Genomic DNA, 22,756 nt, shown 5'->3' on the forward strand with positions numbered 1-22,756 from the left:
TTCGCGTTCGCGTTCGCGCCAAGCTAGCCAACGGCCGACGCGAATGATTGCAACATACATGGTGGAACATGGCGCCCGTCCGCACGGCCCGGGGCCCTGCTGTCTGAGCTGCTTTCCTCCAGAGAATGATCTTCAGAAGATTCTTGGCTAGTTTTCTAGGGGGGCTCATGGCCTCCATGGAATCCAATATGTATATAATGTATCCGGCAGGTTGCCACCAGTGCCACCACCGCGCCCTCCGAGTGCCCTCCACTTGTGGCATCCACTCACGCTCACTCTCGCTCCTCGCAGCCTGCATAAGAGGAGAAGACGCTCTGCCCTGAGCTGAAACATCTGACAGGATGAACCGTCAGGTTTTGCCTCTGCTTGGCGTAAGCTTCTTCTTGGTGGCATGTGTGGCGGGGGCTGCAGAGGGCGACCGGCGGCCGTACATCGTGCAAATGGACGTGTCGGCGATGCCGACGCCGTTCACGACGCACGAGGGCTGGTACACGTCGGTGCTGTCGTCGCTGGCTGGCAAGGAGGAGGAGGCGGCGCCGGAGCACCTGTACACGTACGCGCACGCCATGCACGGCTTCAGCGCGGTGCTCACCCCGCGGCAGCTCGCGGAGATACAGGGGATGGAGGGGCACGTGACCGCCTTCGCGGAGACGTACGCGCGGCTCCACACCACGCGCACGCCCGAGTTCCTCGGGCTCACCGGCGGCGGCGCTGGCGGCGTCTGGCCGGCGTCCAAGTACGGGGAGGACGTGATCGTGGGGATCGTCGACACGGGCGTGTGGCCCGAGAGCGAGAGCTTCAGCGACGCGGGCATGACGACCAAGGCCGTGCCGGCGAGGTGGAAGGGCGCGTGCGAGGTCGGCAAGGCCTTCAAGGCCTCCATGTGCAACGGGAAGCTCATCGGGGCGCGCTCCTTCAGCAAGGCCCTCAAGCAGCGCGGCCTCGCCATCGCGCCGGACGACTACGACTCGGCCAGGGATTACTACGGCCACGGCTCCCACACCTCGTCCACGGCGGCCGGCAGCGCCGTCAAGGGCGCCAGCTACTTCGGCTACGCCAACGGCACGGCCACAGGCATCGCGCCCATGGCCAGGCTCGCCATGTACAAGGCCGTCTTCTCGGGCGACACCCTCGAGTCCGCGTCCAGCGACGTGCTGGCCGCCATGGACCGAGCGATCGCCGACGGCGTCGACGTCATGTCGCTCTCGCTGGGCTTCCCTGAAACTTCCTACGACACCAATGTCATAGCTATCGGGGCCTTCGCCGCCATGCAGAAGGGAATCTTCGTTACGTGCTCGGCCGGGAACGACGGCTCCGACGGGTACACCATCATGAACGGCGCGCCCTGGATCACCACCGTCGGCGCGTCGACCATCGACAGGGAGTTCACGGCGACCGTCACGCTCGGCAGCGGCAGCGGCGGCAAGAGCATCCACGGCAAATCTGTGTACCCGGAGCACACACCGATCGCCGACGCCGACCTCTACTACGGCCACGGCAACAAGAGCAAGCAGAAGTGCGACTATTCCAGCCTGAGCCGCAAGGAGGTGAGCGGGAAGTACGTCTTCTGCACAGCCGGCGAGAGCCTCAGGGAGCAGATGGACGAGGTGCAGGGCGCCGGCGGCCGCGGGCTGATCGCCGCCAGCAACATGAAGGAATTCCTGCAGCCGACTGACTACGTCATGCCGCTGGTGCTGGTCACCCCGTCGGACGGCGCCGCTATCCAGAAGTTTGTGACGGCCACCAAGGCGCCCAAGGTGAGCATTCGGTTCGTCGGCACGGAGCTCGGCGTCAAGCCGGCACCGGCCGTGGCGTACTTCTCCTCCCGCGGGCCGACCCAGATGAGCCCGGCGATCCTGAAGCCGGACATCGTCGCGCCGGGGGTGGACATCCTCGCGGCATGGGTGCCCAACAAGGAAATCATGGAGATCGGCAAGCAGAAGCTCTACGCCAAGTACATGCTCGTCTCCGGCACGTCTATGGCGTCGCCGCACGTCGCCGGCGTGGTCGCCCTGCTGCGGTCTGCGCACCCCGACTGGAGCCCGGCAGCCATCCGCTCGGCCATGATGACCACGGCCTACGTGAAGGACAACGCCAACAACGTCATCGTCAGCATGCCAAATCGATCACCAGGGACACCTCTGGACTACGGCAGCGGCCACGTGAGCCCCAACCAGGCCACAGACCCCGGCCTGGTGTACGACGCGACGGCAGATGACTACGTCAACTTCCTCTGCGGCCTCCGCTACAGCAGCCGGCAGATAGCGGCCGTGACCGGCCGGCGAAACGCCAGTTGCGCCGCCGGTGCCAACCTTAACCTGAACTACCCATCGTTCATGGTGATCCTCAACCACACGACGTCGGCCACCCGGACGTTCAAGAGGGTCCTGACCAACGTCGCCGGCTCGGCAGCAAAGTACAGCGTGTCGGTGACGGCTCCGGCAGGGATGAAGGTGACGGTGACGCCGTCAGCACTGTCCTTTGGAGGCAAAGGCAGCAAGCAAGGGTTCAGTGTCACCGTGCAGGTCAGCCAGGTGAAGAGAGCAGGAGATGACTACAGCTACATTGGAAACCATGGCTTCTTGACCTGGAATGAGGTTGGAGGAAAGCATGCTGTCAGGAGTCCAATAGTCTCAGCATTTGCTCAGTGAGGAGAAAGACCTGCCAACATAGCAGGAACAGAAATAAAGGATGACCATACAAAAACAATAAATAATATAATACTGACCAGAAGAAGTAATACATAGACTGAAAGCAAAGGAGAAAAAGCGCACCAAGGTATGGTACTGATGATGTCAAGTGTATTTAGCCTCTATAATAATTTATAAATTTGTACACATTTTTCTCAACAAATCACATTTGGCCTAAAATGAGCTAGTAACACATATTCCACCAGTTTGATTTGCTTCAAAATATGTAAATCTCTAAATGTAATAGGGTGTGAAATTATAAGCATTGTTACATGCTTGTTTGGAAATCTCAAATGGCTGGTATGTTCTCCATCAACAACAGTGATCGGTACCAGCATACACCATACATAAAAAGATTATTTGTGCATAAGAAAAATGATGAAAAGTGATTGTCTGCTTTTCCAGATGTTATTGATATTGCCATGAGGGATACAAAATAAAACTTCAGAAAAGGGCAAAGTGGATGGTTGTTACAGTACATATGAATGATCCAAGTCCTAAATCCGAAAAAAAGTGTAAGCACCTGATGCACCACCTGCGTCTAAAGCTTCAATCCAGACTCCAGTACCTTCTACAACCAAGTGTAGCATTAGACTGAATTTTAAGTAAAGCTCAGACAACTTCAGAGCTCCAAACTGAATACCGTTGGAGAAAAAACAGACTTCAGCAAATTGATTTAAGTCAGGCAGTCATCAGACGATCACCAGAACTTTGATCGCCATCATGTGGCACTTGATGTGGTTCAGCTGCATTTAGGTCTACCTGAACATTCTGGTGATCACCAGAAATTCCAATCATATAATTGTGCTATACCTCCTCAGAAGGCTACTGTACATAGCTCAAATTCCGAAAGGTAGGGTAAATACATGTAGCCACTAGCCAAACAGTACCACTGTAGGAGCAGCTGCAACTGTGCTACTGTCCACGAAAAATGAGATAATCGAATTAATTCAGTTGGATATTATCAATAATAAGCAATTCAATCTCTAAGGAACGCAAGTCTATTGTATCCTACCATTGGTTCCACTCAAGCCACTCTCAACTACTTACTATGCACTAGTCTTCAGCATGGAAAGGTTAAAAATCCATGGCAACAGCCTGTTGATACCGCCTGCCAAAGTACTTGCCAATATTCTAGTCTTTTTCTTCGCCAGCCTTTACCTTGTGTGTGGGTCTTCTTTGTCAGCCCAACGAGAGCTAAATATTACACCCTAGGCAAGCTAAAGGGTAATAAAATAAAAGTTATGCATCATAACCAAGGTTTAGCCTGTTAAGTCTAGATATATATTACAGATTAGAGACAATAAATAATAGGAGAGGTTTAATCAAACATGCCTTGAAGAGTTACCTGGGACAATTAGCTCGGTATTAGCAGCCCCACAGAAACAACAATTGCACTGACATAACAGGGATAAACCTTTTCAGAAGATAAACTTGAATAGGTTAGATCTTAGATGATTCTGTATATAGGAACTAAATGATTAAGTATTTACTCTAGCTCTGAAAAATAGCACGAAAATGTTGATACATAAGGGGTGCAAAAGAAGAAGAAAAACAGACAATGTGAGGTACATAAAGTAAAGTATAACGGAAATCTTAATTTGACTTCATTTAACAAGATATTTCTAAGGGCCTTAAATATTCGTCCCTGTTTCACATCAATGATAACAATCATGATTCATTACAACCCTCAAGGTAAAATAAAGAGGTCCAGCAATCCTTTTTTTTTTTCAGAACTACATCAATATTTACAGTAAGTTGTGTAGCTAAGGGATAACAAGAAGCTCAAGTTGTAACTCCAACTTTACCTTCCCTACTCTTTCCACTAGCTGGCAGTGAAAAATCAAGTATATGGGAATATGAATCTGGACCAAGTAACAATATAACGTTGTAACCAAAATGGTCACTGTTCTAAGAAAGAATTCTCAATGGCCCTCACATAAACGGCTTTTGGCAGAGTTCCAGTAATACTATGTATTTTCTCTCCATCCTTGAATAGTAAAACAGTCGGAACCCTCTCAATATTGTAGGAAGTTGCAGTTTGTGGGTAATCATCAGTGTCAAGCTTATAGCACTTTATTCTTCCATCATATTCGGCCGCAATCTCGTCGACAATTCGATGGACCATTTTACAAGGTCCACACCATGAGGCCCAAAACTCCACAAGCACAGGCACATCACTGCAGATGACATTTTGGTTCCAGGAACATGCAGTGATTGCTTCAGCTGTACAAATGTAAAGAACACTACTGTTACATATCTTCTCTACGTGTGCAGACTAAATTCACAAAGTCACAAAGAAGTAAAAACAGATGAAGTTAATTAACGGAGTTCAGAAAACCAAACACGTGAAAGAAGTGTGTAGGTAGCTACTAGTCTTCACTCTTCACTGAGGTGAATCACAAAGATTAACTAAGCTAATTGCTTCTTCTATATTCTGAAAAAGAAGGATTCACGCATTAGTGCAGCTTGCATGAACCGACAGTCTGACAGTACCATGATAGTGAGCGAGTGAGTTATGACGCTATGACTTTATAATGTGTAGTAGTGCAGCAAAATAACACCATGAGGCCAGGCATACGATGCTTACTAGTAATTTCCACTATGTTTATCAATGGAACAAGCAATCTAAGAACTGAACATGGGGCTGTATTTTCCTGCATAGTACATTAGACACTAAGTAGCACATTAGCGATTAACTCACACAGGTTGACACACACCAACAACCAATCTAAGCAGTGAGAACGCTTCATTCCAGAGCTTCAATCCTCAAACAGTGACATACTTCAGAATGAGAAGGCCGATCCGAACATAAAGTTGAATTTTACAGCGAGGAATTGGGATTGCTAAGTCATACAGTTCATCTTTGCAACATATTCAAGTGGCCCGAATCTAAGGCCAACTCCAGCCCGCGACCACATCATGTCCGGGTGCGTCCGTTTGGGGCAAAAGGGACAAACCAGACGGCCCAGCGCGCGGGCGCAAACGGACTTTTGTCCATTTTCTGTCCCCTTTCGACCCATCCCCGGCCCAAGTTTGGGCGGCTTTTGGGGTGAAACGGACAGCGCGCTTGTCCTCCCCTGGCCCGCCCGACGGTGGCACAAAGCAAAACCCCCGCGCCCCATTTGGCGCTACCCCCCCCCCCCCCCCCCCCCCCCCCCCACGTCCCGCCCACCACCCTCCCCCGTCCATGGCCGACGCACCGCCGAATTCCGGCGGCCTGGCCGTCGACCCGCCCGGAAAGGTGAAGAAGAAGGCGGCCAAGGGTCCAAGGAAGCCGCGGTCGGAATGCACGCCGGAGGAGCTCGCCAAGATGGACGCGGAATCGGCGAAGAGGAGGAACCAGAGGGCAGCCGTCAAGGGCAAGACCGCCGCGGCTAAGTTCGCCGCCGAGCGCGATGCGGTGGAGGCCGCGCGGCACAAGGCCGAGGTCGACGAGAAGGAGGTCATCATCAACAAAGGGCACACCCTCCTCATGCTTGGCCTTTGCCGTCCGGCGGGTTTCTCTGGTGCAGCCGTCGGCCCGGCGAGCACAGGCTCGTCGGTCGCCAGGCCTCAGCACTGCCCGTCGTCGACGTCGCGGACCACGCCTATGTCGCCCGGCTTTCCTCCGCCAAGGCACGACGGCCAAACCCGTTTTTCGGGGTCGCCGGACGTTGGCGTGATCGCGCCTTCCACCCCGCGCCCCTCGGCCGTCATCGACCTCAACGTCACTCCGGGGTCCAGCGGCGGCCGGCCGGCCGTCCGTCGAGATGCAAAGAAAGCAAGCACGACCACCGTTTACGGGCACCATGCCGTCCCCCCGCGTCTTGTTCGACGGAATGCCAACACCAACGCCAACGGTCGACGACCCCTTCTACAACCAGTTCATGGAGGATGTGATCTACGAGGGTGGGCATGGCGGTGCCTACGATCCCGAGGAGACCCAAAGTCAGGATGGCCGCGCCCAGTACGTTGCCGATGAAGAGGCCCACGACCATGCTGACTCGTGGCATGAAGACGATGATATCTATTGCGAAGGTGATGGTGATGAAGAAGAAGGCAATGATATTGATATTGGGGGCGAGCCATTGTTCATCGACGAGCTCACCCAAAGAGCGGAAGCACAAAAGAGGAGGAAGAGCATTCGCATGGGTTCATATTCACAAGACGAGGACAAGTTGATTTGCCAATGTTGGATGGAGATTAGCCAAGATCCGAGGACTGGCACGCAACAAAAGGGCCTTGTTTTTTGGACGAGAGTCCACAAAACATTCCATGAAAGAAAGATGTTTGAGCCCTACCAAATTACAAGCGACCGTGGCATCACCTCGATTCAAAAGAGGTGGTTGTTCATCCAACAAGAGTGCAACAAGTATTGTGCCGCACTTGAGAGCGTTGAAACACGGCCCGTGAGTGGTCTCGGCATTGTGGACATGGTATGCTCTCCTCATCCTAGTTCTTTCGTTGCTACGGCCATGAGACTTCGGCCTTGTATATGTTCGCATGTTCAATTGTTGTTGATCATGTGGTGTAGGCATTTCAATCTTTGGAAGCATTCAAGGCCCGGCACAATGACAAGCCATTCACTCTTACGCATTGTTGGACAATCATCAACAATTGCCCTAAGTTCAAGGATCAATACCATGAACTTCAAAGGAAGAGAGGCAAGAAGACGGCCGCGTTGGCTGGAGGTGGAGATGGTGAGGCGTTGAAGAGGCCGAGGGGCAAAACCAACTCCAAGGTGGACGACATACGTGATGCCTCATCCATGGCCTTGCATGAGACTTTGCATGCCATGATGTCTCAAAAGGATGTGAGGGACGAGAAGAAACGACAAAGCAAGGACGAGCAAATGAAGCAATACCTAGAGCTTCAAAGGAAGAAGCTTGAGATGAAGGAGGCGGCCAAGAAGAGGAAGATCGACATGGAGGAGGCGTCCCGGCAAAGGCAGCTCGACATCGAGGCCGCCAATGTCACGGCCAGGCAGAGGCAGCTCGACATCGAGGCCACCAATGCCGCAACCAAAGCAAATGAGTGGCCCTTGCGATCATGAGCGAGAAGACGAGGAGCTGGTTCGAGGCCAAGCAGAAGGAGATGTTCGACGCCGACGGCCTGAACTAGGTCGTCTGATCGGCCATGGCCGTTCTTTTTTTGGAGGCTGGCATGGCTGCCGGCCGCTGGCTGTGTGCCGGCGAGAAACAAATTCATTTTGGAGGCTGACTGTGTTGCCGGCCGCTGGCTGTGTTGCCGGCGAACAAAACTATTCATTTTGGAGGTTGGCTGTGTTGCCGGCGAGGACGTGTAGGCCGCTGGCTGTGTTGCCGGCGTGAACTAGGGACGCTGGCCTAAAACTAGGGCGTGGTATTTCGAAAGTTGGTGTTTGAAAATGGAGACGGACAGGATGGGACCAAAGGATGCGTCCGTGCGTTGGGCGCACGGCCACCGTATCCCAGGATGCCCGGACACGACCCCATTGCTCTACCCAAACAGACAGAATCCAGGCAAAACAGACGTCCGTTTGGGGTCGTGCGCTGGAGTTGGCCTAATCGTATGACAACTGTTCTATGTTGTAGTCGCAAACTACCTGCACTGAGGACTAATTAATCATACGAGAAACGAAGACATGGCTGGCGTCCGAGTGAAACGGAAATCCCAGCGAGGCGGCCCTTACCGCCGGTGGAATAGGCGCAGCTCACCCTCGCTGTCCTCGAGCGAGTCGTCAGGCGCCGGATCCGGGACGCGGCATCCGGCCCGTGGGCCCACCGGCGGCACAGCCACCGGCGGTTGGAGGAGGAGCCGTAGCCGACCCTCTGGCGGATGGGCGCCGCGGCGGCGGAGGGGGACAGCAGCGCCGTGGCGGAGCAGAGGTGCCGTGAGGCCGCGGCGGCCATGGTTTGAGGAATTTGAGAGCTGGGGAGTCGTGGCGGAGAACGTGGTGGGTGGAAACTTATGAGACGCACGCAGCAGGCAGCACGCGGTCCGTCCGAGCTCATTACGTTGACGGCCAAGGCGGAAAATGCGCGAGTGCAAACGCGGCCGTCGGATGGCGAACGGGCGGCGTGGACGGAGGGAGGGAGGCGGCCACGCCATTTCCTTTCCGCGAGCCTTGAGTTCGCGGGAATACCACCAGAAATACTACTCGAATTCTCGCACGAGATATTCCATTCTTTTCCATGAATCAAAGGGAAGGGATCAACATCTCCCTCTGTTTCTCTCTCTCATCCACCTACCGTCACCATCGGCCCCATGAGCGTGGCCAACCTAACCAAGAGCCGGAGCGCATGGCCCACACACGTCACCGGGCCCACCTGTCACCGTGTCAACAACTCCGGTTATCCACCGCCGATCCACGCGTACACGCACCTCTCCCCAAACCGTCCAAACAGCAAAACGAATCAGAGCTTCTCGTTTGACTCGTAAATCATTTCTCCTCTCCACCCGCAGCTGCGAGCAAATTATCCTGGAACTATTTTTTCCTCCTCCTCCTCCTTTTCGTCGCGAAACGGAAAACCGCAGCTCCGGCTTCGGAGGCCCCAAATCTCGGCGCCCCCCCCCCCCCCCCCCCCCCCCCCCCCCCCCCCCCCCCCGATCGATGGTCCGGCGGCCCGCCGACGTCCGCCCGTGAGCCTCCGCCCTCCTCCGGCTCGCGCGCGCGCGCGATTTCTCGCATTTCCCTTCTGTTGCGTGTTCTCTGTCGCGTTGCATCTGTTCGCTGCCGCGGATGGATCGGGGGCAGCAGCAGGGCGTCAGCCTGCAGCCGCACCGATTCGACCACCCCCGGATGCAGTACCCGCAGCACGGCGGCGGCCGCAGCCGCGTGCCGCCGTTCGCGCGCGGCGGCCGCGGCCAGAAGCACTTCTATCGGCAGCCCCCACCGCCGCCGCCGTCCATTCAGCCGGGCGCGCCCGCGCGACACAGGTACGAGGTGCTCATGGAGGCCGGCCGCCTCGCCGCCGAGTACCTGGTGGCCAAAGGCGTGCTCCCGCCGGCATCGCTGCAGCGGGGCGGTGGAGCTGGGTGGGGTCAGATGCCGCCCGCGCCTCCGTTGCCGCAGGCTCAGGAAGCCCCCGCGTTCTACGACTCCCGCCGGAATGGCCGACAGCGTCTTGATGATGAGTACGGTAATCCTAACCCCCGCTCACGCCGGAACCATGGTGGTGATTACAATGGCGGTGACAATGGTAACTACAATGGGAGGGGGAAGAGGAAGTTTGGGGCTTACAACAGGAATTCAGAGTGGGGCCGGGACAGGGAGAGGAGTAGGGATTATTTGGATAGCCGGAATTATGGTGATGATGACGAGGAGGATAGGGCTCCTGGGTATAGGAGGGACCGGCGAGCCAGTGCTGGGATTGATGAGGTTGGGAGTAGTGTCTCGGGCGTGGCCGGGGACAGACCAACATCGAAGCTGGAGGCTGTGGGGGAGTCAGAGTTGGAGGATACTGGCTCAAAGGTGAGCTCTAACAGTAATGTCAGGAAGGATGTTGATGTCGTGCAAGAGGTGCAGAATGAGAATGAGGCTAATAAAATGGAGGAGGATGCTAAGGTGTCTGATTTGGAGGTCGTTGAGAAAGGGATCAACAGTGAGAGTATTCATACTAATGCTTCTTCTGGTGTTGTTGAGGAGGGGGAGATAAATCATTCGCCAGTGCCCTCAGATGACAAGCCTGATGATGGTAGTATTATGGACGAGAAGGCTGAACATGACAAGAGTTTAGATGACAAGGCTGAAGATGAGAAGGGATCAAGCGTTGAAAATAATTTGCATGGTGGTTGTCAGAATTTGCTGAGCAATTGTAATTTTGCAAGAGCCCCAACAAGACCACGATCAATACCTGCTCATAGGAATGGAGCATCAACCCATAGAGATACTGCATTGGCCAAACAGGTAGATCTGGCTCCTCCGATGGTGATTGATGAATCAGCAAATGACAGCTCCTTGACTAATGTCCAGGGAGACAATAAAGATCACCTTGTCTGCCTAGAACATACTGACCCAAGTCTTGCTTGCAATCAAATGGTGGAACACGTGGGACTCCAAGAAGAAGCAGCACAAACTGAGATACGAGATGTGCAAGAACAGAACAGTACTGCACAACATTACACAGTTCAGGAAATTAAGGAGTGTGATGGACTGAATCCTACACTGGCTTCTCAGCACGATTGTTCGAAGCTTCAAGTGAGGGAAGAAGTGCAAATTTACAATATTGATACACCACCACAACATGAAGACTTGATTGATTCAGCTGATAAAGGGAAAACAACAGATAGTGTGGAATTATTACCTAATATCAAAGATGAAGCTGTTGTCACGATAAAACAGGAAGAACTTGGTCAATCTAGCTCATTTAAAATATGTGATCTCAACCTCATTGGTAGTCCAGAGCTTGCTGATATACGAAATGATCCTGGTTTTGGCCAGTGCTCCAATGTTGTATGTTCAATGGAGGTGCAAAATCAGCAGCCTTTTGATTTTGGAACAACTGTGGGTAACAATGCTAGTAACACTGACAGATTTTCCCAAATTCCGTTAAACGATAAGGTTATTCAAATAATTGATATTGAAGATGACCCTCCAATTGAACCTAGTGTGTCTGATACTTTAAGACCAAAGTAAGTTCCTTCCTCCTCCCATCTGTCTGCTATTTCATTCTGCTGATAGCATTTTTCAAAATATCGTCCGATAAATCATTTAATTGACTGATTAATCCCTGCTCGGTGGGCCACCAAGTAGCCTATTAACTGATTTATGGACCGATTCGCCTATTAATCCCCTACTTGCCAAGCCGGCCGAGCAGTTACCAGTTAACGATTTCCTAAACATTGGCTGATAGATACACAAGACAGAGTGAACATTTCATTTCCTTTTTGACATTATGGATTTATCATGTCTGGCCTTGAAGAAACTTGTCTCGGACTAGTTAAGTTTAGGCAATCATTTTTGTGTAGCCACTAGCCAGTTATCAGCAGTAATTGGCTCAGTGATCTTCGAAAAACTGTTGATAGGTAAATATGCTGGAAGCTATCTCGCCAATAGTTTCATTACTGATTTCCTGGAAAACACTGCCATCTTAGCATCAGCAACAGCAAGATTTGTATTTTTCATATCTAGGGCATTAATATAATGAGATACTGCATTCACAGTAAAAGAGAACAAGAGACTTATTTGTAGCTACTGGAATTTGAAGTAATTCAGCTAAAAAGGAACATTTTGTCAATTGCTTTCTAAACCAAACCTACTGTGTATATGTGTAGCAGCGTGGCACTATCCCAAAGTAATGCTCAAGATGGTACAACCACGCCTTCAGTATATTTGTGTAGTCCACCTGTCAATAACATGGGGGAACCATTTCAGTGGTCAAACCAATCATGTATAAGACTATAAGTTGACACCTGTTTCTTAAGTTGCCTTGATATATATTTCTATATCTGTTATGCTTGCTACATGCTTCAATTTTTTAATCTATCTTTCCATACTAATACAATCTACTGTCTATCAGAAGTGAGATGGTATATCCAAGCATGGATAATATGATGAGCTCTAGTGTGAACACAAACATTTTCCCTGGCACGCAAGATGGTTATAACATCGCAATTCCAGATTTCCTTGGTGCTGATATGCCATGCTACCCACCATTACATGCAGACCTTCATGCCGAGATGGGCCTAAATGATCCAGAGGTGAGGTTTGCTGGTGCTGGCAGTCCGCTAGAGCAAGTGAAATTTCGTGGAGTTACCATCATAATGCCACATAGCTTTCACAAATAATGAATAAATATATTTTTCTTGCAGGTCATTACTGTCATGGATGATCCAATATATGATTCTCTAGGTGATATTGGTAATTGATGCTTCTCTATTATGTTCTTTTTATATTTGTTTTGTTGTTTCTGTGAAGTGCAGCCTACCTCTCACTTACCTACTTCGTAGAATGTTGAAACTTATATGACTACAGAAAATATGCCAAAGTTCTATAGTAATTTCTAAACTTGCAAGCACTAAGGTTCAATTCATATTTGGTGTTCTGCACATATCGGTTATCTTTGCAGCATAGATAGTGGAAATGCTGATAATGTAGGGGCTGTTTGGATTGTGGCTATCTTTGCCATATATTGCCACATGATTTTTGCCACACTTGCCTTAGTTGAGTTGCTCAAATTGTTAGCCACACTTTGACTTGCCTAAGGGAATCTTGCCACACTTTTGGTGTCTATGACATGTGGGGTTCACTGCTCATAAAAAAATCCTTGCCTTAGGTGTGGCTAGAACCAAACACCTACCTAACTTGGTCAAACTTGCCTAAGGTTAGGTGTAGCAAGGTGTAGCTAGGTGTGGCTGGGAACCAGACAGCCCCGTAGTGTGCCTATGTTCACTTTAGTCGGCAAACCACAAATATTTGTACAATTGGAAAAAGGTGGTGTCTCATACTAGATTTTAGCTTATACTTTGAGCTGCATGTACGTAGTTTGGGTCAGCTCACACATTCCAGAATGCTGTCAGTTGCCGGAGCTGTGGATCATATGTTTGCATAAAATCATCAAAGTTCGAACTTCTTCTGTGTAGATTGCTTTGAATTCCTTTTGTTCCCCTCGCAAGAAAATAAAAGAAAATGAACAACATGCTACTAGTTTTGCTTGCTGAAAAATGCAGCCTGCCGTCCATGACAGCGGCACAATGCTTCTGAGCTCCTGGCATTATGTTCCATCCTTCCCCAAGACTGGGTTGCAATTTTTGAAACTGTTCTCTTTTTTTTCCAGGTTTTATGGAGGTTTGGGATCAGCAGCCTCCGGACTACAAATTCTTCTGATGTGGCGCTAAATCTTGCTGCTGAAACTGTCCGAGAATTCAATGAATGAACAGAGTTGTTCTAGTATAGCTGGAAATAAACAGTTAAATTTCTGCTGCAGCACCGGCAGCATCTCACGGACACAACACGAACACACGTCCAGTCCAGGGTCATCTTGGCCGCTCCGTGAAGACAAGGTCTGCACGGTTTGCTCAACCACTAGAGTAGATGGTTAGTGTTTTGGTCGTCTGGACCTAGCGCACGAGTGTACCATAGTTTCCACAGCATTTTGTTCATTTGTTCAATGGTGTATTCACCCCTAAAAGGATTGTTCTTTTTTGTATAAACAGTTTGATATGTCATACATAAATTTAAATTTGTTGTTTCACATGGTCCTGTGAACAAGGTTTGTGTTCATCTGTTGCTGAAGTAGTCGGACCGGGCCAAACGTGGACCCAGGAGTCATCACACCCGTAGTACTCCCTCCGTCACGGTTTAGAAGGCGTGCTTGGAAATTCTCTGGGACCTAGGTGGTTATCTATTAGTTGTGAGATAGGTTAAGAAATAGCATTCACACTGCGCATGCATATAGAAATAGTACATCGGAGTATTTATTAGCTACTAGAAATAAATGCAATGCGCCCTAAACCTTGTCTATTATGGAAATGCACGCAAATTTAACTGTGACGGGGGAGTAGCTAGTTCGCCGTCACCAATAACCACCAGTAGCTAGTTCGCCGTCACCAGTAACCACCAGCACGCCGACGTAGTGAGAGACAAAACTGAGAGCTGCTGCCTCCACTTGAGCCATGCACTACTCTACTAAGAACATCAGCAAACTTAAGACTACTGGTTAGAGCTTACAAGGTAGTACAGGTTAAACCTCCAGTATTCACGTGTACAGTAAGAACTAAGAACTCAAGCTAGATTGCACCAAAGTAAAATTCTTTAGGATACTTGCAAAGTTGCAGATCACCATAGGTGTACATTCTCATAAATGACTCTGCTCCATATTAACAGTACAACGAGAGCTCCCAAACAATGGTGCTCCAGCTACAACGACTTGGTAAATGTTGGCGCCAGGTTTCTGGCGGATTCACACAGCAGCATCCTCTTTGGTATCCTCCACAGGCTCCTCCGAAGATGTGGAGCTCACGTTTTGGTCACCAGGACCATTAGAGACCTTCACCGCGGCAGGCCTTAGCACCCTCTCCCTCAGAAGGAACCCTCGGTGGACTTCGTGTGAGACGATGCCTGCCTTGAACTCTGTGGATTCTTCACGCGCGATAGCCTCATGAACCTTAAAAAGAAAAGAGGGTATCGACTCGTATTATGTTGCATATGATGCGAAAAGAAGAGTAGCATGAGCATGGCTCCGTACTTCCAGGTGGAACCATTGTGCATACATGATGAATCCAAACCATGTTATGTACTACTTTTTTTTCAGGGAATTTTATGTACTTATTAAAATGAGCAAACAAAGGCGTGTGTGTCAAACTGTCAACAGCACAATCAATTTAGAGGCTAGTAGTTATTATTTATCCTTCAATTTGTTTTGAGAAGGACAAAAGTGATGTTCCTACTTGTCCAAAGTGTTCAAAGCAGTAATCAAGTGACTTTTTTCAGCCGAAGAGATAATATAAATTCACAAAATGCATGTTGATGAAACGTGTGGCAGCTAAGATAAACTCACTACAGAATATGAACCAGGTTGTAAATATGAAAGAATCGTTTGACCAGCAGAATGCGAGCAATCCAACTGTCGAGTGCAACCATAATGTTAAACTAACAAGCCTACATCATCTACGTATCACCACACTACATCCAAAATAAACCTAACGGCGTATCAATATGCGTGTAATTCATAATCTTTAGCATATTGCAATAAAACTTAAAGCGGTCACTCAGATGAAATATATATAAAGAAGGATGTAAACAATACTTACCACTGGATCAAATGGCTTGCCAACAGTTTCCACAACCCCTACGCCTAAGTTTTTCAGTGTTTCTACTAATTGCTTGTATATGCCTTGATAGCTTGCGCTAATCTTCTGCTCTTTCTCAGTCTCTAGGGTGATCTCTACATTTGTTTTCTCAAAGCTGTCAACCAGAGGCAACAGACTCTGTACAAGTTCCACTTGTATATTCGATGTAAACTTTGCACGGTCCTTTTCAGTCTGCTTCCGAAAATTCTCTAGATCAGCATTTAAGCGAAGAAACTTATTCTTCCCTGAAGCTATTTCAGCTGTGATACTTTCAAACTGAGAAGCTGCTTTACTTCTCTCTTCCTCCATGCTAGTGATTGCCTTCTCGATGTCACTAACAACATCTTCGTTTCCATCTAGAAAGGCTTTCTTGTATAGTCGAATTAGGTCATTCATAGGAGGGAAATCTTCGCCATTTACAACCTGCAGTAAACTAAACAGTTTAGTGAAACTTGATAAATCAACTCCTTCATATACATAACAATAAGCTACAGATTTTTCTTTGATGATCAACCTATTATTTTCCATTTCAGTTTTGCCGTACCTGTGCCAATATTTTGGTTATTCAATAATTATGTCTCATGAGTTGAAAAAGTAGCTTAACATGCATATCTGCTATTGTGTCTTAATACCTATAATACTCGCTCTATCACTATGCTCAATCTTGTTCAGTTCAGCTGATGAGTGCAAAAACAACATTCCCCATTATGATTTTTTTTGTTCAGAGCATACCGTATATGTACTGTAAAATGAATGCTTATCAATTACCAGTGTCAACCTCACACATCAAAATTCACCCTTACTTGCTCAAGTACTCTATAAGTGAAACTTTTCACTGAAAATAATATTATGAACCACCAAACGTAACACATCACAGCATAAACACAGAAGAAAAAAATCTGGAGCTAAAAGAATTATAATCTTCTCAGCTTTCTTCTGCTAGAAGACCACTTCTTCCAATCAGTTAATCCCTCTGTCTCTCAAACAAGAAAGAGGAACAGAGAGGCAAAATTCTCTAGGAATCTCGTAGCTTACAACAGCGAGGATAGAATCCGAAGATCTCACCTGCGGGTCAGCGCCAGCGACGCGGAGCGGCGGCAGCGCTGCATTGGGGCGCCGGAAAGAGAGGAAGGTGGGGGGTTGGCGGCTGGGTTTCCGAGCAGCAGGTAGGGCGCCCGGCGCGGTTAGGGTTTGCAGGCGGCGTCTGGTAGGGTTTGCGGCGGCGGCGGCGGCGGCGGCGGGGTAGGCGCAGTAGGTTGCCGCCATAGTGGATACGCCTCTATCGTTTTGCTTCCGTGCTGTCTGGAAAGTGCAGAAAACGCGGCGTGGAATTGTACGGTGCACCCCAGATTGTTCCAAGGGTGAGCACGGCTCTGTATTTCTCGTATTATTAAATTATTTATTTAGTCGATTTTATAAAAGGCAGTAATTTAGGTGGAAAACCCCCCCACAGATTTAACAACTGAGCCTCTATTTTTTTTAAATATATAGTACATACCAGACACAGACGCACACTCTCCTATGAACACATACATGCATATACACTGCTTATATAAACACTTTAAGGACCTAAACCAATGGATCTTGAGATTGAGATTGACAAAGATGTTACAAACGTCTCATAGTTAACAGACACACCATTGAACATACAAAGGATGAAGGGGGTGCTAGGCAGGCTCGCGCCGTCCACGTGTCGCTATGAATAGTGCACAGCAAACGCATCGAGCGAGGAAAAGATTAGGATTGGGGCCTCTCTCTCCCGTGAAAATATCTTCTCTCTCCCTCATTTTGCTACTCTTTTCCGTGCCGCCGCCACCCCCCTCCCTCTCGGCCGCAGCCTCCTCTCCTCTGCCTCCACCACCTCCTCCTCCCCTGCCTCTCCTCCGCCCATGTCTCCTCACCCCCTCCCTCTGCCTCCGTGCTCAAAAGGAGGAGCCGGGGTCGCTGCCGCTGCGCCTCTACATCGTCCTCACATGCCGTCGTCCTTGCCATTCTGCCGGTGGAGAGCTCCTCCATGATGGCATCCACCGGATCTTGCCGGCCCAGATCCACACGCCTCCTCCTTCCTCGGCAGCTCGTGGAGCCCCATGACGCGTCAACGACGCGTGACCGCACTCGGCCGTGCTTCCCGCCGCTCCTAGTCACCGGGCGCCGTCCCGCCGACGCGGCCCACCGCACGCTGCCACCAGCGTCTTCTTCATGGCGGTAGAGGCGCAGCTTGGGCCCGGGGACCCTGCCGGCGTGGGTGCGACGGCGCCGGCTTCATCTCCATGGTATTCTCTCTTCTCCAATCTCCTCTTTCAGTTCTCTCTCCTTCTCTTTCTTATGTACTCTCTCCCTGATAAATAGAGAGGGCCGAATCAGGATGGATCCAAGCTGCCGACGTCTTTGCTGCCATGGACGAGCCCTCATCCAGCGACCAAGGAAGGCAGGAGAAATCCCTCCTCCTTGCGTTGTTGCATCACTGCATCCCCACGGTAGTCCGGGAGGAGCTCGACCGCCTGCTTTGAGAAGAAGAGATGGTAGGAGGATGAGGCCTGGGCTTGACAAAAAGTGGGTTGGAGCAAGAAGTAGAGCAGGCAATGCCCCTCTCTTCATTGGCATCTGCACAGCCAAATCAAGGATCTAAGCTCCTGGTAAGATCCTCTTTCATTTGTTTTCTTTTTCTTCCATGCCTGCATATCTCTAACTTTTATTAGTTTACCCTTCTAATTTGTGTGATTAATTTGTTGGTTATATTGTTGTTACTAGCTCCTGATTTGGGTGATGAACAAATGATTTAGATTTTGTGTGTAAATCTGAGACGCTGCATTGGTTTGGAAGTGAATTTGTAACCTTTTGTTTAATTTAATGGCATGCTAAAGCTGATGCAGATGTCCTGTATTTGCTAATGTTATCCATAGGAACCGCCCTCCTATGCCCTGCTCCTCTCGCATTGGCGGAAATTTGGCTCCTCCCCGCCTCCGTCTCCACGTGTGCAGCGACGACCCCGGGAGGAGCTCGAGCCGCAGAGGTGGTCCATGGTGTCGTCGCCGTCATCCTTGGCAGGAGAAGCGTGGGCTGCAGAGATGGCCGGATCTGTCCGATCCTTGCGCTGCCGTCCGTCCACCATCGAGGTTCGTCCCTGCATCCTCGCCTCCATCCTCTCTCACCGTCATGTACGCCCTCGTGGCCGAACGAGGCGACGTGGAAGCTGTGGTGGCGCAATGACATCTTTCCTTGTTTCTGTACTTGTTGAAACAATCAATGGCCTCTTTTTACCTGCAGGATAATGTGTTTGTTCAGCTGATTTGTATAGTTTCAATACCGGGTTGTTAAGGAGAATGCAGATGATGCATATTCCACGAGTTGCAGACCCCCCAACAGCAAATTCAGTCCTACGTTTTTTATGGTACATATTAATATTTTGCTGTGTCCTTATACTGCCCTGGTCAATCCAAATTGGGTTGGAAGGTCTGTTTTAATTTGGTGTTACCTGTAAATCATTTTATATGCTATCTACTCTTCATGATTGAAGTGTAAGTTTTGCTCCATAATTGACTAGAATGAAAGAGGCTTGATTTACATAATACCTAATAGAAGATCACTTTACTTTAGTTATGCAAATTCCTGGAGGGTGTTCCATGGTCGTCATGAGTAGCAGCTGCTGATATTGCTGCTTTCACCTCCGCGTCGGCCCCGGGCAAAGCTGCAACCTTCTCTTCCCCCTCCCCCTAATTCTCCTTATTTCTTCATACATTTGGTTATATTCTATTTACATCCCAAAGGTTTACAATTAACTGTACTACTGTGTTATTTTATTAGTAGTCAAGAGAAGTATGCAGTGTGATACTTAGTGTCGTATTCATTGAATTTTTTTGATCATTCAAAGGTTACACAGAGATGGCTGGCTCCGTCCTGCTCCGGCGATGGCTTCCATCCACCCGATGAACAGGACTACATGGGAGATGTATGACGACCTAGCAAACCCCCGTCTGGTCAGCAGGTACAATGCCCACCTTTGCTCGATTTGTGACTTTGGGAGGAATTGGAGATAGGAGATGCGGAGATAGGTTGCTGGATGGCAATGCAGGCGTATTAGCGCCAACTCAAATGCCTGCAACTTGTGAGGAGTGATGTCGTTTATTTACCTGTGATGTATTAATATATCTAGAATCTTGGGAAGAAGCTATTCACCATGAGGGTTTTAATTCTATGTCATATTTCATTTAATTTTGCTCAAGTTCGCAGCCTCTTTGTTAGGCACTTTCAGTTTGTAACTCGAAGCATCTCATTTTTCTGGTATTTGCATGTTCAGGTCAAGATGTACATTCTGGCTGGGCCAAATGGTCAGTCCACTGTATATAGTTGCTGCATACTGTCTAAAACTGTTTAGCTGATAAGAACATTTAAGCAAGTTGTGTTTTGTACCATACTGCATTGAAATTTTCATCGAGAAATATTTTAAGACTTCACAATTATTTCAATCTGCCTTCACAAAGTAGAGTAAATGAGAAATTTATTCTATTGGTTACAAATCAGTGACTTCTGGTACTTCAAAGTTTAAAGCAGTATACAGTATGCAATGGTCTGTGGAGTGCAATTGCTGAAATTTCTCAGTACTCCCTTCTGTATTTTGCTTTTTCTTGAGTAAGGTCGTACCAAATTATGGTTCAAACTTATGTGTATTCACATATTGTATGTTGGCCTAACAGAGGTCAAAATGTAAAATAGTCAGGGGGTCTGCTCTCTGCCTCGTGTGGATGCAACATGCTTGTCGAAATTTAATTCTGTAAAAGAGAAATACTGATATAACGCAATGATCAGTGTGGAGTAGGATAGTTATAGAGTTCTTCCTCGGTTTTCATTGAGCAAAGAATGGACATGTTTGACTCTTCTGTTGCCGTAATTACCTCTCTAGGTTTGGAGAAATTTATGATCACCATGCACATCCCCATTACTTCCACTTATGATTTTGTATCTATATGTAAAGTCATTTGTCCTAAAATTCTATGCAGAAGTATTCTGATACTTTTCCTTATGAGCCGGTGGAAGCCAATGAGGGTTCCCCATCCGATGCTTGGTGCGGAGAAGGGGTCGTTCTCCTCTCATGCGAGCAGCCCAAGTGCTGCCTGATCCTTCCGTCCAAGATGGAGGTGGTGAACATCGATGTGGCGACGCCTGATGAGTACACGAGGCCGATATGTGTTGTGTCTGATGTAATTTGGAACTCTGGAATTTTCATGGCTGAATGTTTGTCTTTGTGCTTGAATTCATTTGTGTTTGATGTACTATGAATTAATGATTAGCTTTCCGATTGACTTGGTTGTATCTTTTGTCCGAATCAATTGAGAAAAATCTGAATATATAGCTGAATGTGGTGGTTTCACACATTCTGAACGAAGCTCGCAATGAGTATACCTTGCTTCTGAAATCATGAGCTTATTTATTCTATGAAAAAGAGATAAAATTGTAGTATAGTTTGCTCAACAGTGTGTGCAGCAGTATAGATTAAGCAAGGCACAATCTGAGAAGTAGAGCACAAAACTAGAAACAATGTGTGCATCACGTGTATGTTTGCTCAACAATGTGAGAGTATAAGAATATGCAGTACAGTTTGCTCAAAAATATGTGCATCAATGCAGATCGAGCAAGGCACAACATGAGAAGTATAACTCAATATCATATACAGTACTTCTGAATAGCAGTACATCAATAATCAGGAGGAGCTACAAAATTCACACTGAATCAATGAGTGCCGAAGCTACAACTTCAGACAAATATTTACATGAAAAGTTGTAGCCAAAAACACTATGGGCTGTTTGGTTTGCAGCATAAGCTTGCCACGCCTAACCTTAGTCGTGCCATAATAATTTAGGCATGTGTTTGGTTTATTGCCACACTTGTGGCTTGCCACATTTTTCTAGCCACTTGGTCCACATGTCATAGGCTCAACTTTTTCCCAATTCTTGCCACACTTGTGGTGGCCATTTTGTAAGCCACGCTTTGCCTAAGCTTAGTTGTGGCAAAGTTAGCCGTGAACCAAACAGGCCCTATGTTCGACACAGTTCCCTCCAAAACATGGCCACTAGCGCCACCCAACTTCAACTCTGCGGCCGGTGTTATAAGTGCGTGCTCTGGCCGCCTCACCTCGCGAGCCTACATGCCGAGGGGGCGCAGTGCGTGGCTGCGCCAGTCATTGGGAGCTCTGGATGTAGCTACCTCACCTTGGGGCCCCTCTCCGCCGAGGAGAGCTTCATCTCCGCAGTCGGTGTTGTCGGAAGGAGGGGGTTATATGCTAAGGATTTTTGGTTTTAGGGATGTTCTAGACAAGTTCATCAAGAATTGTGGGCAACTGAAGGATGACCTGCTCCGGGCAATGGTGAAGCTGCTGAAGCTTGTGGAGAAGGCTCTTACTAACACTGGGTAACTGGTGTAGTGGACTTGGTAGAGATTGCACGACAGTAAAAGAATTTTATCATATAATAAATGCCAGCTTCATAACAGGATCAATGCCTGAAGACAACAATATGAACCATACTCTGTCGCAGGTAAGATATGTTGCAGAATACCTTGACGATGAAACTTTACAACCCGAGGATGTTCTACACGAAATGAACAAGCATTATTGGGGATTGGACGATGATATGAAAGGCATGTGCTTTGGCCAATGACAACGCACCAAACACACCCACCGGGAAGAGCTGCTTAGACGATGAGGCCATCTTCAATACCGATGGCACATGCAACGATGACTCTACCTGATGTCCATGACCGCATATCTTAGTCATCATAAGCTAAATGACCAGAGCTATATATATGATGAATCTCTGCCCATGTAGCTTGCTTTTTAAAAGCAATGTAAATACACTATCATGATCTGATCTCATGCCTTTGTTTTGGCCTATAAACCTTCCATGCAATGTAATATATAATGATATGCATGAATATCATACCTAAATATCCATTTCCTTATGTTTCAAAGATTTTATAAATGGTCTTAAAATATTCTTATTTACATGGTTTGAATGCTTGGCTCACGCTCCCCCTTTGCGCCATTGGCACAACAGGTCATCTAGTACTGTTAAAGGAATATAGTATACATTCATGGGCTTGGTTACATCGATCGATAATTTAGTATTTCAAACTTAAGTTCTCTTTGGATCCAAGAAATTTTAGAGACATTTTGGAGGATTTCAATCTTACGATTAGTTTTTATGGAAGCCCTTTGGATCGTAGGACTTGGGGCTACTGAATTCATATGGAGAAAATTTTAAAATAATAATAATCATATGGAGCATATTCATATGCCTCTTGTCTCAACTTAATCTCAA

At 48.4% G+C, this 22,756-nt stretch overlaps 4 protein-coding genes across 5 annotated transcripts; 2 read left to right on the top strand and 2 right to left on the bottom strand.

The window, feature by feature from the left end:
• Positions 1–214: 214 nt before the first annotated feature.
• Positions 215–2,977, top strand: LOC125538265 (subtilisin-like protease SBT1.7). The gene has a single exon (XM_048701539.1). It carries the CDS (start codon positions 342–344, stop codon positions 2,649–2,651), a length of 2,310 nt encoding a protein of 769 aa, XP_048557496.1. The 5' UTR covers positions 215–341; the 3' UTR covers positions 2,652–2,977.
• A 1,335-nt stretch (positions 2,978–4,312) lies between these two features.
• Positions 4,313–8,657, bottom strand: LOC125538268 (thioredoxin M3, chloroplastic-like). The gene is made up of 2 exons (XM_048701544.1): positions 8,344–8,657; positions 4,313–4,916 (listed from the first exon to the last, which is right to left on the bottom strand). The coding sequence occupies exons 1-2, from the start codon at positions 8,561–8,563 to the stop codon at positions 4,594–4,596; spliced, it is 543 nt and encodes a 180-aa protein (XP_048557501.1). The 5' UTR covers positions 8,564–8,657; the 3' UTR covers positions 4,313–4,593.
• A 449-nt stretch (positions 8,658–9,106) lies between these two features.
• LOC125538266 (uncharacterized protein At4g26450-like) lies at positions 9,107–13,846 on the top strand. 2 transcript variants are annotated; one of them, XM_048701540.1, is made up of 4 exons: positions 9,108–11,285; positions 12,173–12,353; positions 12,465–12,513; positions 13,430–13,846. In XM_048701540.1, the coding sequence occupies exons 1-4, from the start codon at positions 9,394–9,396 to the stop codon at positions 13,477–13,479; spliced, it is 2,172 nt and encodes a 723-aa protein (XP_048557497.1). In that variant the 5' UTR covers positions 9,108–9,393; the 3' UTR covers positions 13,480–13,846. The 2 variants fall into 2 exon arrangements, with proteins under 2 accessions (XP_048557499.1, XP_048557497.1); XM_048701542.1 differs by lacking the exon at positions 13,430–13,846 and having other exon boundaries at positions 9,107–11,285; positions 12,465–12,521.
• A 540-nt stretch (positions 13,847–14,386) lies between these two features.
• On the bottom strand, positions 14,387–16,794 carry LOC125538267 (protein GrpE-like). Its single transcript, XM_048701543.1, has 3 exons — positions 16,509–16,794; positions 15,405–15,866; positions 14,387–14,758 (listed from the first exon to the last, which is right to left on the bottom strand). Exons 1-3 carry the CDS (start codon positions 16,707–16,709, stop codon positions 14,555–14,557), a joined length of 867 nt encoding a protein of 288 aa, XP_048557500.1. The 5' UTR covers positions 16,710–16,794; the 3' UTR covers positions 14,387–14,554.
• Positions 16,795–22,756: the final 5,962 nt, after the last annotated feature.

This window comes from Triticum urartu, chromosome 2 (assembly GCF_003073215.2).
Source record: "Triticum urartu cultivar G1812 chromosome 2, Tu2.1, whole genome shotgun sequence".
Classification (NCBI taxonomy): domain Eukaryota; kingdom Viridiplantae; phylum Streptophyta; class Magnoliopsida; order Poales; family Poaceae; genus Triticum; species Triticum urartu.